Raw genomic sequence first — 17,519 nt, 5'->3', positions numbered from 1 at the left:
ACATTTACTATTCGCAGATGATTTGATCATTATGGGGGAGGCATCGCTGAAAAATCTAAGGAGCTTACAAGTGTTGATGGATCATTATATGGCTTTCTCGGGTCAAAAGGTGAATTTTTCAAAATCTTCAATCCTATTTAGTTCAGGGGTCCCAATGGACCTAAGGAATTTTTTCGTTAATGAACTCCAAGCACCTTACATGAGGGAGTCGGATAAATATCTGGGAGACCTAATCCTTAAACCAAAATCAAGAATCCAAACATTCCAGTTCCTGGTCGATAAATTCAAAAAAAAGTTGGCGGCATGGAAACGTAAATTCAAATCTCAGGCTGGAAGAACAACCTTGATTAAGTCGGCTCTCAGCCCCATCAGTACGTATTTTATGACTCTCTCTCTCTTTTACCAAAGGGGATAATCAGTAGACTGGAGCAAATACAGAGGAATTTTTGGTGGAATCATGAGGAAGATGAACGGAAAATTCACTTCCTCCCTTGGCCAATAATTCAAGGTCCGAAAGAACTTGGGGGTCTGGGCATCAGGCCTTTGGAGAAGGTTAATAAGTCTCTGGTGGCCAAACAGGCCTGGAGACTTATTACCCAACCTAATTCTACTTGGGCTCAAATCATTATTGCTAAGTATTACAAGTCTAATTCTTTCTGGAATGAAGAAAAAAAAGCAAGTGCTACCCCTCTATGGAATGCCATGATTGAGATCAAAGATGTCCTAAAGAACCAGTGTTGTTGGAAAGTGGGTGATGGCTCATCGATCATCATTGCCTCTGACCCATGGATTCCGGAACTTCCCAACTTCAAACCAATTTGCAAAGAGCCCCTGCCATCAAATATTACAAGAGTATCAGATCTTATTAATCAAGAAACATTCACTTGGAAATTGGATACACTTACAACATGGTTTGAGAATAGTACTGTCGAAGCAATTTTGAATATTCCATTATCGACAGTGTGTGTTATAGATAGGCTAATTTGGATGCCTACGTTGTCTGGTGCGTTTACCCCAAAGTCATTCTTCAAGGAAATATCATCGACCCACAGAAATCCTAGAGTTAATTCGGAATTTCCATGGTCAAAATTTTGGAAGTTAACAGACATCCAACCAAGGGTATTACAATTTATATGGAGATTACTGAACGGAGGATTACCTGTGTTATCAAATATTGCGAGGGGGAATGGCCAAATTTCGACAACTTGCAAACTTTGTCAAAATGAACCGGAAACCACTTTGCATTTGTTTAATTCTTGTCCAATCTTCACAGAACTATGGAGTAAGGCTCAATCATTCATGGAATGCAACAAAGAAGATAATCCAGAGTTACTAATCAAAAAATTAATAGTCAATTATAAAGAAGACAGATTCAAAGTGAGGTTTGTTGTTTACCTTCTTTGGTTCCTCTGGAAAGAAAGGAACAACTTCATTTTCAATGGAGAGGATATAAATATCAATCGAATACTCTGTTTAGCCAAGAAGGTAGCTACATCATCGGAGGGAAGTGATTTAAATATGTCAAATGAGAGGGATTGTTGGATCCCGCCGCCCCCAAACACGATCAAGGCCAACTTTGATGGAACCTTTAACAATAATGGAGCTTCTGTTGGGGTGGTGATTAGAAACTCTAACGGAGAGATTGTTTTTCAAGAAGGAAGAAGAATCGAAGCACAATCGGCATTGATCAGTGAGGCTGAAGCTCTCCGGTTTGCTTGTCAAAAAATTTTGGAGTTAGGGTTTCAAAGAGTATTAATAGAAGGAGATAACCAGGTCGTCATTTCGGCAATATCGGACGGACAGGATTCGATCCCGTGGCGAATTCATTCGCTCATCTCGGAATCAAAACAGCTGGTGGATGGGTTGGCAACAGTTGGCTTCCAACGAGTTCCAAGGACGGCAAACGTGGCAGCGCATGAAGTCGCCCACGCGGCACTTTATTAGTAATTCATTTTGCAGTCCGGTCCATAATTGTAACCATTGTTTCGGTAATAGTCCCTGTTTTAACTTCAAGATGTAATTTCATCAATTTTCTATTTAATGAAGTTAATCCATTTCCAAAAAAAAAAATAACCCAAATTCAATAACCACGGATTCCACCTACTATGGGAATCGAACCTGCGGCCTCTAGAAATTTGGAATTTATGTCAACACTATCAACCACTTGGAGAACCCGGTATTGACGTGACTCGTGATATTCAAACGCGCTTCACCCATTTATTATAATCACCTACTTATTATTTAAATAAAGAGTTATACAACATAGAAAACACTAATGATAAATTATACAAGGAAACCAAGAAAAGTATAATTTAGAATTTTCCAAAAAAAAAACTCTTGTTACCCAACTTCCTCCAACTGTAGGAAGAATCCACAGATTTTTAGTTGGTGAGTACACTTGTTTTATTGTCTGGAAATTGAAAAGTTTGTGTTGTGATGAAATTCAATTGGGGCTACAAACCATGAAGCAACATACTAGAGAGATTATTATCAAGATGTCTGTAAGCTTATCTTGGGATGGAACAACACGAAATGTTAGTAAGAGCATCTCCAATGAGACACTCAATCTCTAACACTTAGAGTGTCACATATGAATTTTTTTGAGTTTTTGTTAAAAAACCATCTCCAAAGGGACACTTTGTTAGACACACTATTATGAGGTGGGTACATTTATTATAGAGTGTCTAGAGAGAGAAACTCTAAGACTACAATGTCTCTTTGAGACTCTCTAAGTGTCACTTTAAAATTTAAACCAATAGAAATATGTTCTTTTCAACTGTTTTTTCCATATTCAATTTAAGAGTAACATGTGTATTAAGTAGAGAGATTTTAAAGATCTCCATTGGAGACCAAAAAAAATTTAAAGTGTCTCTCTATAGATACTTAGGAAAGATAATCTTTATTTGACACTTGACAACTAGACTTTAGAGTTTTTGTTAGAGTGTCTGTCCCATTGGAGATGCTCTAACCCACAAGAAATCTTTTCACGTGCTCAACAAGTAATAATTTAATCCAACGTGTTTGAAGAGACCATGAAATACCATATTCATCATCATAGGGATTGTACTTCTATTATCGGAATGAATCTGAGCGAGACTAGCCAATTTGACACGCAGTGCTCGCAGAACATAACCAGGGCAGCCAAGGATAGAGCCACGGTGGGGCGACCCCTGGCTCAAGTCAGGGGTAAAACCAAGAAATTAAGCCTGAACTAGGAAGAAAAGTAACATAAGTCTGAGCAGCTCAAGTGGTTTGCTTCTGGTCAAGCGCGCTAAATGCCTCTAGTTCGACGACCTATAAGAGGCAATTACTCTTTTTTTTTAGCTTATTTCGTTTTGTCCTCTCTTTAAGTTAATTTCGTGTTGGCTCCCTGTGTTCTGTCTATTTAACTTTTGGACCCATCTTATGCCCTTATTTTCTTACCAGATTCTTTGTTAGCCCTTTTCGTTAATTTCATTTCTGTCTTTTTATCTTCAGATTCCTAATGTCATACTTTTTCTTTTTTCCAAATTTTCTATAACATATATTACTTCTTTGTATGTGCAGGTGACTTGTAGTGGTTAGTTTTCTTATATTTCATAATGCTTCAATTATTATGAAAATTTATGTGAGTCTTATTTCCTTTTATGTGACGGTCTTAAATGACTTATTTTGGATTGGAAAATCTATATATATCCTAAAATAATGATAGAAAATTAGTATATTCATCAAAAAAATATCTATAAACTAATATTCACAAGTACATATACATAGGAAGTGAAAATATACTCTATTTCATAATGCTTCAATTATTATGAAAATTTATGTGAGTCTTATTTCCTTTTATGTGAAGGTCTTAAATGACTTATTTTGGATTGGAAAATCTATATGTCTCCTAGAATAATGACAGAAAAGTACTATATTCATCAAAAAAATATCTATAAACTAATATTCACAAGTACATATACATAGGAAGTGAAAATATACTCTACCTATTATCTTAAAACAACTCAGTCGGTTATCCAGGGGATAAGTCTGGCCGTCCATTTTATTTTAGAGATTTGGTTGGTAACACATCCGACGGATGATATGAAATCTTTTTTTATGTAAATAGACTAAAAAAATAGGGGTATCTATGTAAATCAGTCAAAATTGGTTAGAATAACCACTGCCCACATATTTCTCTCCCTATTTTTTTTCTCTCACGGATTACATCTTAGAAACTACCAATTTTCTCCAATTTACAGTAGAAGATCGTGGGAGAAAATAACTAACCCACTCTCCCATATCTTCCTAATTTCTCTCTCTACCCCCAAACTATTTGACTTAAAATTGATCCTCTCCAAATTCTTTCTCTACACCATGCTTTCTCTCTCTCAACAACAGAAATTTTATTTAAAAAACAACAAAAGAAAATTCATATGTTCTTCCTTCACATAAAATAGGATTTACAAGCGAAGCCAAGAGGGATCTGTCGCGTCCGTAGGACGCGGCGGAAACCTAGTACTGATTATAGGCTAGCCAGGGCTCACTTAAAATCTTGGCTCCGCACATGAGCACAACTGGAATCAGTTGATGTAGAAGCGATGACTTTATATTCAGGTTTTAAACTTGTAGTTGGTTAGTTTTCTTATATTTCATAATGCTCCAATCATTAATGAAAATTCATGTGAGTCTTAGTTCCTTTTATGTGACGGTCTCAATTGACTTATTTTGAATCGGAAAAATAATATATTCTTAAAAAAATGTCTATAAACTAATATTCACAAGTACATATACATTCTTAAGTGAAAATTAAATATACTTTATACTAATTATAGGCTAGCCAAGGCCCACTTAAAATCATGGCTCTGTCCATGAGCACAACTGAAATCAGTTGATGTAGAAGCTATGACTTTATACTCAGATTTTAAACTAAACGGGGTATCGTTTGGTTGTTTATTGATTTCTCTTTTATCCTGAATGATAACCTAAAGTCATTTTAAGACATCATCAGATTCGTACTGGAAGGAGGGATGACTCGAGAAAAAACCTTACTTTAAAAAAACTCAATTGTCAAACAAGAATTTGTCCCACGTTTGAAACTACTTGAAACTCATCGTGTCAACCGAAGAAGAGTTGGCAGCAGAAGTTGCTCGCTTGAAAGAGGAAAAAAGGCAGAACACTGAACATATGAAAGTCATGCAATCCGCTCTCCTGAAAGTAAAGAGAGGATGTTGACTTGTTAGAAACCTAAGGAGATTGGAAGAAAGAAAGACTCACTCAAGTCCTTGGCTAGAAACGTAATGGTTGCCCCAATATGCACTCCCGTTCCTCCTATTAACAATGACAAGAGCGTGGACCCCATGACTCGGCTACTAAAACAAAGAAAAGAGGACAGAAACCGAGAGAGACTCCAACGGGAACGAGACAACATAATAAGAGTTTGACACAAGTCATTTCAAGAATGTGATTCTTTGGAACCACAATCTAGAAGATTATTGTTTGGCTAGCGGGAATGCTGAGGAATCTCATTCCTACAGGAATGGAATACCTCCTAAAGAGGGTAATAGTAAACCCACAGAGGGGTGTGTGTTTGTGATTCACATTGACGGAAATGATTTGTTTTAATATTTATGGACAAGATTATCCTTAATAAGTATTAGAATGATAAATATTGAAATCGTCCTTAAAATAATATCACAACTAACAAAATTAAGAAACTAAGGTTTCAGCCACCACCATAACTATTTTTTTCTCTCTTGCTCAAAGTTAACTCTCTCTAGTTTTTTCCTTCCCTTTGTCATTCTTTGTCCATTCCAATCAATTTCATGCCTTTTAAAAAGGAAAAAAATCAAGCGGGAGTTTTAGTATATAAAGATGAAGTTAATTTCTATACAATAAAATTTTTAAATCCCTCGGCGTAGGTGGAATTTTGTTTTAGTGAAAGAATGAATAGATAATACCAACGAAAATGTATAGCAAAGTTGATGTGTAATATATGTAGTTAAGTAAAAAGATATAACAAACTTTTACAAAAATTTGCATTCCTATTACTATACGACCCAAACACCAAGTTAGGTATCTGTCGAGAATCGAATTCGCACACCTGGTGAAACCAAATACCAAACTGAATTAATCTAATTCTTTGGAATCTCGTTACGGGAATGTGATTCTCGGGAATCACATTCCACTCCCGCGCGTCAAACATGGTCTAAAAGTTTTACCATATAATAAAATCTTGAGTTTTCGGAAAACTAAAATCACATGAGAACGAAAGTGCCCTACTCAGATATGTGCGACAACATGTGCACATCTATTGAAACCTTACATATTATACATGGAAATCTTAGGTATTATGTTAATTGCCAACTGATAGACAATCAAATTTGCCGAGTTACGGATTGACAGGTTATGTAATTAACTGATCTTGTTTTACTAAAAAATATTGTATAAGAAATTGTGACAATATCTACCATTTAATAATCATAAAATGTCTGAGTGACAAAGAGATGCCTCTACTAGAATTTAGTCTACATTGATGTGTAGTTTTTTGGATCAATTTGAAATTGCTTATCTATTTGGACCTACTGTTTTGTTTTTTCTCCATATGAAAAGAGGATGATTTCATACTTTATTTTAATACTTAAACCCAGCAAAGCAGTCCTACTTTTTCAAAAGTGAAATGATTTTTAGGCAGAAATAATTTCAGGTAGACCTTTGCAAGCTGAGGGCGGCACACCAAGGTAATTTAGATAGAGAGGGAACTAAATAATGTTAGTGTGAAAACCAACTTAGATATATAATTTAACTGTATAATAATAAATAAATAAAAGATTAAGATACATCACTTACTCATGTAGTCATGTGGTAATCTTAATTAACTAATCCAATAATTGATGTTGAAATAGGTACCCATTACACTATAAATATAGAAGGAAAATAGATCTAGTTCATCAAGAAATCTGAAATACATCATCAGAGTAACAAAAGTAGATTATTTTATACAATCGAAAATGAGGTACGAGCTTATAAATGAGTATGAAGTAGCTGCTTCGGCCGATGATGTATGGGCTGTTTACAGCTCTCATGATCTTCCTAAGCTCATAGTCAAATTACTTCCTGGTGTTTTTGAGAGAATTGATATTGTTGAAGGGGATGGTGGTCTTGGTACCGTCCTTCGCCTTGTTTATCCTCCTGGTATGTTTTTATAACATTAAATCATTTCTTTACCTTATGTTAACATTTTTTTTGTTGAAAATACTTTATATTAACACAAATAATTTCATAATATATGTGTATAGGATCGGTGCCCCTTACATACAAGGAGAAGTTCGTAACATTGGATAATCATAAGCGTTTGAAAGAAGTGAAACAAATCGAAGGAGGATATTTGGAGATGGGTGTAACATTTTATATGGATAGTTTCCAAATCCTCAAAAATGGTTGTGATAGATGCATCATCAAATCTATAACTAAGTATGATGTCCCAGATGAACTTGCCAAGAAAATTGCTCCTCTTGTGAGTGTCGATTCACTTGTTCATATGGCTAGAGCAATCTCAAAATATGTCATTGGAAAGAAGAAACCCTAAGTAATTAACATGGTCATTATGATAATTTGTACTCGATCTCTGTTGTTTTCAACAAAACAATAAAATTGTAGCAGATTGTTGTATAAAAAATAATACTATCCTGATTGGTTGTTGGTTGTGTATTTTTTTTTTAAGATTTAGTAGGTTGCTGTAAAAAATAATAATATCCTGGTCGGTTGTTGTTTATCTATTTTCTTCGTGAATAAGGTGGGGGAGAATTTGTGGTTGGCATCAAGTCTTCAATTTGTAGATTTAGTACTTATTTGATATTTTAACGACTGTCTGTCTAGTCTTAACTTATATCTCTACTTACATGAATGTGTACGGTAGAAATATATGAACCAGATTGTACAATAAAGCTGAAAACACAATAGAAGCAGTGAAGTTTTAGCGGAAAATTGATTGAAGCCCCAAACAACAGAAATTCTATTTATCCCTACATTTTGGTCCCTCCCCCAACCTTCCGTCGATGTGGCGACATATCACTTGAGTGTGGAGCAACTGGAAAGAGAGCCAAAGAAGTCAGGGACGTATCCCGCTCATGGCCCCTCCTGGCCCTTAATCTTTACCAAAAGTATTCATTTAATTATATTAAAATATTATTTGACTTTACATTTAATGGCCCCTCTGTTAACCAAAATTCAACAACAACTTAACAGCCCTCCCATTCTTTCTTAAATAAACTCAACCCAACCCAACCCAACTTAATCTTTCTCAAATAAACTTTCCAGCACCAAATTTATTTCCACCACCAAAATTCGTAGGCATCAATAAGTAAATGACTTTCCTTAACAAAAAAGAAAAAAAAGTAAATGACCTAATTTGAACGCCCTAAGTTTCCACGGCCCATCTATTTCTAATGTGGGTTTCTATTATTTCAAGGCGTGGCTTTGGAGAATGAAGAAAAATCTCCTGAGAATAAATTCTCTAGGGAATTCATGTTTCTTTGTGAAATCTCCAGGGAATATTTTCTTACGGGGAAAACCGAAAAAATTTACCTCTCTTTCTCCTCCCCCTCTTTCTTCTTCTCTAGAGAAAAACTCGTCTATCTCATCTCTTCCATAACTTCAAGATAAACTTTTTGTTCTTCCTTCTCCATCACTTCTTTTACTTATCTTCCCCAAATCTCTAACCCCAACTACTCTTATTTTTCTAAAATCAGAAACAAAGTTAGAGAAAAGTTAGAGAATTAAAGAAATCATCCATGGGACGTCATCAAACAAAATTTCTTGAAGCTCTTAATACATCTTCCATGGGACGTCCAAAGCAAGTTTTTTCACCCATTAATCCTCCCCAAGAGAGTTAAACACATTCTAAACCCTAGAAATACTTAATTTTGAGTCCTAAAACATATTTTTTTATCACTTCTAAAAATATTAGGTTTGTTCTCCATGTGTTTTAGGATTTAGTGATTAGAAGAAAACAAAGATTTGGAGAAGAAGATGAAGAAAAGAAGAAACACTTGGAAATAGTTTAGGGGTTTAGATCTCTGAAAAGATTTTGTTTAAGTTTGTGAAAGTTTTTTCTAAATTTGTTTTATGAAATCTTCTAAAAATTAGTTTTGCTTAAGTCCAAAACTGGAAGCCCTATAACAAAAAGTCAACCTCAGTTGACTAATTTTGAAGAAAGTTTTTATTTCTCAAAAATTTTTCTTTATTCCCAAAGCCGCGGCCTATTTCAAACGTTTGTTATTGTAAGTTTCTATTGCTTTTATATTTGTTAATATATATATATATATATATATATATATTGATTCCAATTGTTAAGGAAAATTAATTCGAGTCATTCATATTTTGATATCTGATTAATCAAAGTCAGTTGTCTCTTAAATTGTAATCGAGAACAGGTAACATTAGAAAAATAGTCTCTCTTTTTTTTTCTCTCTCTCTCTCGTTCTCTGTCTATCTCCTCTCTCTCTCCCTCTCTATCTTTCTCTCTCTCTCTGTTTATCTACCTCTCTGTTTCTCTCTCTCTCTCTCTCTCTCTCTCTCTCTCACACACACACACACACACACACACGCGCGCGCGCGCGCGCGCGCGCACGCGCCCCCTCTCTTCGTTACGATTACAAGTAAATTACGTAAATGTATATATTGTTGTAAGTAAACATTCAACTAATGTCAATAAAATGTATTTTAAGTAGGTACGATTCAAATGGTTAGTGGGAGCAGTCGATTGTATATACTTTGAATGGGATTGATATCTTTTAAGTGGTAGTTTTGAACGGAATGAAATTGATATTTGTGTATAAATTTTTCAAATTAGTTTATGACTACAATGGTTTGGCCACCCACTAACAAAAGTGTTGGTTCCGTCCCTGAAAGAAGTTGTATACATTAGTTGAGACAGACACCAAAAAGTGTTGCAGTTTCTAGTGTTCATAATGAAATCAATGAAACAAAGATTATGAGATTTAAAAGATTCTTTATAATATATCTAAAGGATTCAACATCCCAGTTACAGGGAGTATTTTTCTTAAACAGATCTGGAGTTTTTTTCCCAAACAGAGTTGGATTTTATTCTAGTAACAGGTCTGGAATTTTGAAAGCCTGAAGATGAAATAATTGAGAGAGAAGTTAGAAACTGGAGAGAAGGTAAGAATTGGAGAGACAAAAAAATTCGAAAAGTAATTTTAGAGAGAGAAAATCTATCAGTTTGGAGAAAGCAAAAAAAATTACGTGTGACAGGAAACTGCTTTATGGACCTGCAACTTATTTGTGTTTAATTGTGGATCCGGACCTTATTTGTCAAAAACTTTTGGACTTTTTGCTCAATCTCACAAATGGCCCCTAATTTTATGACCTGCTTCCCACCTAGCCCTTTAATTTATCGAAAATACCCAAATGACCTTTTTTTGCCGTTACCGTCAATTGACTGTTAATTTTTTTTTTAAGATTTTCCAAAAATACCATCCTTCTAATACTTTCACATCAACTCTCTTTCTTTCTCTAAAAACTCTCCCTCTCTGTAAAGACTCGCTCTCTCTCTCTCTCTCTCTCTAAAAAATCTCTCTAAAGATACATTCAAGCTCGTGCACTCAACAACAACTTCATCACCATTTTGATTTCTCCAAACCGTACGACCCAAGAACTAAAGTTATTTCTGAAACAAATCTTTCTTCCAGCAAAAAATCTCCCAACTTTCATCTCTTCTGTAAGGTATGATAACAACTTTGATTCGTTTTGCCCATTTCTTTAAATAGTTTCTTCAGTATAAACAAGATCAATCGTCTAATCCAACTACGCCTCCACCAAAATCTTTATCTTTTACATAATCTATTCGGTTTAATATGATGCAAGGTCTTTCCTATTTATCTGAAATACCTCAGGATAAAATTTTCCAACAATGGATGTCCCCAAATGAATCAACAATAATGAATGAACGATGGATTGACCCCCTCTCTCTCTCTAGACCTATAGAAGATTTTAATGGTGCGTCGTTAGGAAAAGGCCAAATCAATTTTTCGAAAAGATTAATAAGCACTCCAGTAGACGGAAAATGTAAAGTTTTTGTCAACTTAGAAATGTAAGAAACTGTTAATTTTTTTTTCCAATTTTGCCCTTCAACTATCATCTTCGACATTTGGTTGGTCTAATATAAACTTTGATTCATCTCCCACTTCTTTCCCAAACTTGAAGGTAATTTTGGGGAGAAAAGTAAATTTGAATATTGAAAAAAATATGGGAGAATGTGCTGCAAGTGGATCATCAAATAGAGTTTGCTAGCTTCCTAGCTTCCTTGTTCTACTTGATTTCAGGTTGGGGATTATCACTAATTTGACCTATCATCATATTTGCTTGACTAAGTCTGAATAGTTTTTCCTTCCAAAAAGAAATAGAGAAATCAACAACAAGCATAACTCAACCTATAAATAACATAAACATAAAACTGAACCAAACGATAACGAAAATTAGTGATCATTCAAATATTATAATGTCAAGCAAGAGTGTCATATGTAGCCAAGTTTCCACGAGCATCTCCGAATTCAAAGCATGAACAAGGAGTAGTAGAAGGATCGATGAGCTCGTCCGTTCACAATCTATAACAAAAAGAAACATAAACAAATAAACAAAAAGAAGCGAAGAAAATATGGTTCATAAATTTAAGTCTTCACAAATCTAATTTCTACTTCTTAGTTTTCTTTGATTGTACTTGTTCGACTGAAACACTAAAGAGAAATGCTACTTTTACAACTTTAAATCTGGAAAAGATAATCCACATCTAGTTGGCATCCTAAGTGGAAACCCTTTCAAAACTAAAATTGCTTTTGACACCATAAACAAGGAAGGAAATTAATGATAGGAAAAAGCAATTAGTTATGATTGATTTTTAGTCATCCCAAATAAGAACTGAATACGTTTCTAACCCAACATAAAGTTTTAAACCAAAAAACTCTTGTTATGCCCATTAATAATAGTTTCTTTCCATACAAAACCAGAGCAACAAGGAAGATGATTGACTGTTCATCTTAGTGAGAAGAAAAATATAAGGAAGTTTTATTTTATTGATCTTTTAAATTCTCTTCTTATTAAGAGAGGAGTTGTAACTTGATACCAATTCCAGGTAAGGGTCGTTTATCTTATTCGTAATTTCACATAAATTAGGTTAGAAATTGATTGATAAACTACTGCAGATTCTTTACCGAGTTTTTTTTTATAGTTTTAACATGACGCTCTAATCTCATTGTCGTATTGTATTATTTCTTTGTATCATCCAGATATAGAAGGAGAGCTTTCAAATGAGGAAATAAGAAGTAATATGGTTGTACTAGATAATGGAGACAAAATAAGTATTACAAATGTGAATGACCCTGAGATTGGGATGAAGTTCAATGATGTAGAAGAACTTTACTGTCATTATAAAAATTATGCGCAACGAACAGGATTTGCTGTGAGAAAAAGATCATCTAAAAATATATTGATGGTATTTAGATATGGGTGATGTATGAGTGCTCCAGAGCTGGTTCACCTTCCCGTAGAGGTAATATTTTTCATCCACAACCGACTAGCTAGTTAAGTTGCAATGCTAAAGTTACAGCAACTTTAGACAAAGAGGCAATGGAAAATTCGGTATCTCCATCTTTAACATAAGCATGAATTAAACACTCCTACGAAGTTACGGTTCTACAAATGTAATAGAGAAATTGATTCAAATGCCAAAAGGCAACATAAAATAAATAATGTGGCGGGGATAAGAACAAACCAAAATTTTCATTCACTTGTAGTTCAAGCTGGCGAATATGAAAATTTTCCATTCTTAGAAAAAGATTGTAGAAATCATCTCGACAAAGTACGTTCACTAAGACTTGGGCAAGGTTATGCAATGGCACTACGAAATTATTTACAAAAGATGCAATCACAGAAGGATTATTGGTATAGGCTAGATTTGGATGATGAAAGTAGACTGAGAAATTTTGTTTTGGGCTGATGCTAGCAGTAGAGAAGCTTGTAAAGAATTTGTTGATGTTATTACATTTTATACAACATACTTAACAAACAAGTATGATATGTTATTCACCCCATTTGTTGGTATTAATCATCATGGGCACTCCATTCTGTTGGGTTGTGGTTTGATCTCAAATGAAAATACAGACATTTGTATGGTTATTTGAAGCATGGAAAGAGTGTATATGTCAAGCAATGCAAATTGCAATTAAGATAGTCTTCCCAGATACGAGGCATCGATTGTGTATATGGAACTTGATGAAGAAATTGTCGGAGAAACTAAGTTGTTACAAACAATATGATCGAATAAGTTATGCAATCGGAAATGCAGTTTACAATACACTAAACTCTCTCGAGTTTGAGGAACTATGGAGTTGTATGATTAATGATTTTGACATACATCAAAACACATGGTTGAATAACAGATATGAGATCAGATGTCTTTGAGTGTCATGTTTAGTAAATACAAATTTCTGGGCAGGCATGGCTTCAACACAAAGGAGTGAGGGTTAATGCATTTTTTTACGATTACCTAAGTTCAATATCAACTTTAGCACAATTTTTCGAACAATATAACAATGCACTGATGTTTAAAGTTGAAAAGAAAAGGAAGGATGATTTCCATTCATTCAACACAAGAATCCCTTGTGTGATAGATTTTCCAATGGAAAAAAATCCAAAAAAGTATATAATAATTCAAAATTTCAAGAGTTGCAAAAAGAGTTGACCGAAAAATATATTGTGAGTTTACATCAGTAGAGCAAGGAGAAATAGAATTGAAATATACTTTTGTGGAGAGTATCCAAATAGGAGATGGCAAAAAAAGGACAACGTTTAACATTTCATATGAAAATGAAGGATGTCGAGTTAATTGTAGTTGTCGGATGTTTGAATTCAAATGAATATTATGCAGACATGCTCTCTCTGTGTTAATTCGTCATGAGGTAGAGTTCCTTGCAAAAAAGTACATCTTAAGGAGATGGAGAAAAGATATTGTTAGAACCTATACGAGAGTTAGGATCAATAGTGATGGTTGGGTAGTTACTCATGAACAAGAACGATACGAAAAGATGCCTCAAGCATGTTCCAAGATGTGTGACTTAGCGTCCATCAGTGAAGAAATGTACAACAAAGGACTTACCATGGCATTACGGGAGTCGATACCAATTGGCTTGACAAGAACCAGTGGAGTTCCCTTATCAGAGTTTAACAATGTATATTTTTTCTTATTTAATCTTATAATTATTATTGTTCTCGCTTATTTTATGTTTAAAATTGTAGACATGGTACGTCGAAAAAATGACATAGTTGTTGGGTTATGGTGTCTCCTAGTGTTGGTAGCGGAATCTCTGACATCTAATGTTTAACACTAGTATCCCAAGATGTCATGCATAAGCTAATGATTATAACTAAGTTAACTAGTTTGAAGATTACCTTAATCACTAGTTTTTCCTTGAACCCTTCTAATCGCTTTTGAGAAAACCAAGAGCTCCAATTGTAGCCCCTCTACTTAGGACACCGAGCAATCATCTTGATCTCCCACCTTGTTGTTAGCTACAACTCCATTGGTAGTTAGATTGAAGAACACTTCTTCTTTAACTAGATAATTAGTATTGGGAGTTATCTCTCTTTCTTTCTCTACTTGATGTTGTAGAGATTGAAAGCTTCTTGAGAATTCTCTACACCTTATTAAAATCTCAAGAGGCATTATAGAAGAGTAATGATAGGGAACAAGAAAAACTAGACAGACTCTGGACATACATCTTATGTGATTTGCTGTGATTCGTGTTTTTGATGATTCTAATCTACTAAATAAAGAATGACAGCCACATAAGATGTATGCCCAGAGTCTATCTAGCTTTTCTTGCTCCTATCATTATTCATTATAGAACCCGAAGTTAGAGTAATATCCTAATTAGGTTTCCCCAAAAGCCCTTTTGAATAAGATTTAAGAAATAGTCGAAAATAGCAATAGCAACTAGTTGTTATTTTCCCATTCCCTCTCTCTTGGCCGACCACATCAAGCCCTTATAGGGCAGATCTGATCGGTCCTCTTCTTGGCCCAAAACTCTGTTTGGTTCCCGACCCGAATTCCCTTTATTCGGGTCTTTTGTACTCTTTGCCTAAACTTCTTTTAGACCTATTGGGCATATCTATGGGTCTAACCCATGCATGTATGCCTCATCCCTCTAGTCATATCTTTAGATCAAGTTGACACTCTTTGGTGTAACCCGTTGTAAGATCCGGACAAAGTTAGTCGCGAATCGCTTCGTGATTCGACGATAGTAGTTGGTTTCTAGATAAACACTACGACCCCTAAATCATCTGGAGTTGATGATCTTCTTCATCAATTGTCCTATGCGAAAAATTACTCGCATTGCATCTTTTATCGAAGGAAATCTCCTTCAATAGTATACTCTAGGGTGCAGCCAATCTCTTATCAACAATTGTTGGTACGTATTTGAAATATACTCCAAACTATTTTTAGATGAAAATTTATGTGCATATTCCGTGCTATATGAACATTATATTTGATATAATTTTGTTAAACTTTTCCATTAGTCATCAATAAAACCTTTTGCATATGGGCTGAATAGGGGGGGGGGGGGGGGTACCAACCAAACACTTCAACTTCAGAAAATCCATGTATAATTTTCTGAGAACAGGTAGCTCCGGACCAATGCATGACCAGAACGACTGGTTCTTCATTTGGAATATGAATACGATACCTCGCATAAAATTATTCTTATGGAAATGTTGTACGAACAGTCTACCAGTAAAGAATAAAATAGGCCAGTATATTGGCAACTCTTACTCTTGTATTAATTACAGTGAAAATGAAACTCTAGACAATGTGATGTTACATTGCAACTACGCTAGAGCGATATGGTTCAATTTTCAAGTCTGAACAGAACAATTAAGCACGGTAAGTCTTTGGATACAACAATGGAAAAATTTAGATGAGGATACAATAAATTTTATATGGAATGCCAGATGCGAAAACTGTTTTTCGACCAATAAACAAACCCCTCTACAGATAATTGCTCGTATTAACAACACCACTACCACACCGCTTAAAATTGAGTCTATCATTATGAACAAAGGTAGGGACAAACCACGGCAACAAAAATGGAGACCTCCATCGACACCATACCTTAAGATCAATGCAGATGCTTCCTTCACGAAACTCTCAGAACCAGCAGGGATTGGTTGTATCATTCACGACGGCGATGCAAATTTCGTAATAGCAGCAGCAGACACAGTTCGATGTCAAAATGTGGAAGAATGTGAAAGTATGGCGATTCAATTTAGTATCTCATGGGTCATTCAACTACACATCCAGCATGTCCACATAGAAAGCGACAATCAAAACTTAATCCAGTACATTAACGGCAATAGCGATGGGCTTCACTGGCAATCCAAACAAGTCCTAGCACAAGCTCTTGCGCTCAAGGATCAGTTCGCAGATATAGTCTTCACTCATGTTCCTAGGGAATGCAACTCCAAAGCCGATGCTCTCGCCAAATGGGGAAGAAGAAATGGTCAGAATAGAATTTGGAACGTCGTACCACCTTTTATTTCCGCTTTAAATTAGTTCGGTTTGTAAGAATGCTTAGTTTTTGTTTAATGCTAGTTCTTTTCATCAAAAAAAAAAGTGCAAGTGAATTTTGAGATTTGAGTATTATAGAAACACTAAAAGATGTAAGTTTGTGTTTTAATATGTGACCATGGTTGTAATGTTAATTTTGCTATAAAAACATCATCTAAGTTATATATATCCGTTGATTATTATTATTATCTACTCCCTCTATATATATGTCTTTAAGTTGCATAAACATGTTCAAATATATCAAGATTAAACTGTTGCTGACAATCTTACATTAATTTTTGTCTTTCATCATTTTACAATGTTTAAAACGGCCGCAATACTTTTTTTATAGACGTACAGTCGCAAAAAGTTGAAAAAGTTACATTTCGAAGAGAAAATATTCAATACTAAAATTATAAGTGAAAGAAAAACTCTTTCTTTTCATAAAAAAAGAAAAGAAAAAAACGCTATCTATAAAAAAGATTGTAAAGTAATTAATTTGCGAGAAGGACAAATAAACTAAATTTAATAATTTCAAATGATTGTAAGAAAATCAATTAATTAAACTGATTATCAAAAAGTGATATTATGAAATAACGGTTCAATAAAACCGTTACAATGAAAATACCATGTAACTGAAGATATCAAGTTAAAACATAAATGCATTTGTTAAATAGATAACTAAAAGCAACTCACCATTAATTGCATTTTTCCAGAATTAATTTCTCTCTTATTTTGTTGTGTAGATAACAATTGAAATTTTAAAGGGATTCTACCTAGGACGCTAACTAGATCTGGATTACTTTTTTCACTTTAATAATTGTAAAGGTAGCATTTCTCTGACACTAAATTAAATAGAATAGTTGAAGTCCAACTCAAGAATGGTTGGTTAGAAGATTTTTCACTGGCCAATATTAATTTTAATTAACTTGTT

The 17,519-nt window shown here is 34.5% G+C and overlaps 2 protein-coding genes and 1 long non-coding RNA gene across 3 annotated transcripts; 2 read left to right on the top strand and 1 right to left on the bottom strand.

Annotated features, from left to right (window-relative positions):
- Nucleotides 1–413: 413 nt before the first annotated feature.
- On the bottom strand, nucleotides 414–1,429 carry LOC147544352 (uncharacterized). Its single transcript, XR_015224181.1, has 3 exons — nucleotides 1,160–1,429; nucleotides 906–1,057; nucleotides 414–831 (listed from the first exon to the last, which is right to left on the bottom strand). It is a non-coding gene; the product is annotated as an uncharacterized LOC147544352 (long non-coding RNA).
- A 5,197-nt stretch (nucleotides 1,430–6,626) lies between these two features.
- On the top strand, nucleotides 6,627–7,783 carry LOC147544351 (S-norcoclaurine synthase 2-like). The gene is made up of 3 exons (XM_086638044.1): nucleotides 6,627–6,704; nucleotides 6,870–7,158; nucleotides 7,263–7,783. Exons 2-3 carry the CDS (start codon nucleotides 6,975–6,977, stop codon nucleotides 7,550–7,552), a joined length of 474 nt encoding a protein of 157 aa, XP_086494170.1. The 5' UTR covers nucleotides 6,627–6,704; nucleotides 6,870–6,974; the 3' UTR covers nucleotides 7,553–7,783.
- Nucleotides 7,784–16,090: 8,307 nt separating this feature from the next.
- Nucleotides 16,091–16,591, top strand: LOC147544350 (uncharacterized). The gene has a single exon (XM_086635684.1). It carries the CDS (start codon nucleotides 16,091–16,093, stop codon nucleotides 16,589–16,591), a length of 501 nt encoding a protein of 166 aa, XP_086491810.1.
- Nucleotides 16,592–17,519: the final 928 nt, after the last annotated feature.

This window comes from Eschscholzia californica, unplaced genomic scaffold (assembly GCF_041429995.1).
Source record: "Eschscholzia californica isolate CP2 unplaced genomic scaffold, dmEscCali1.0.p SCAF_4, whole genome shotgun sequence".
Taxonomy (NCBI): Eukaryota; Viridiplantae; Streptophyta; class Magnoliopsida; order Ranunculales; family Papaveraceae; genus Eschscholzia; species Eschscholzia californica.
This window is presented reverse-complemented; position numbering and strand designations above follow the sequence as displayed.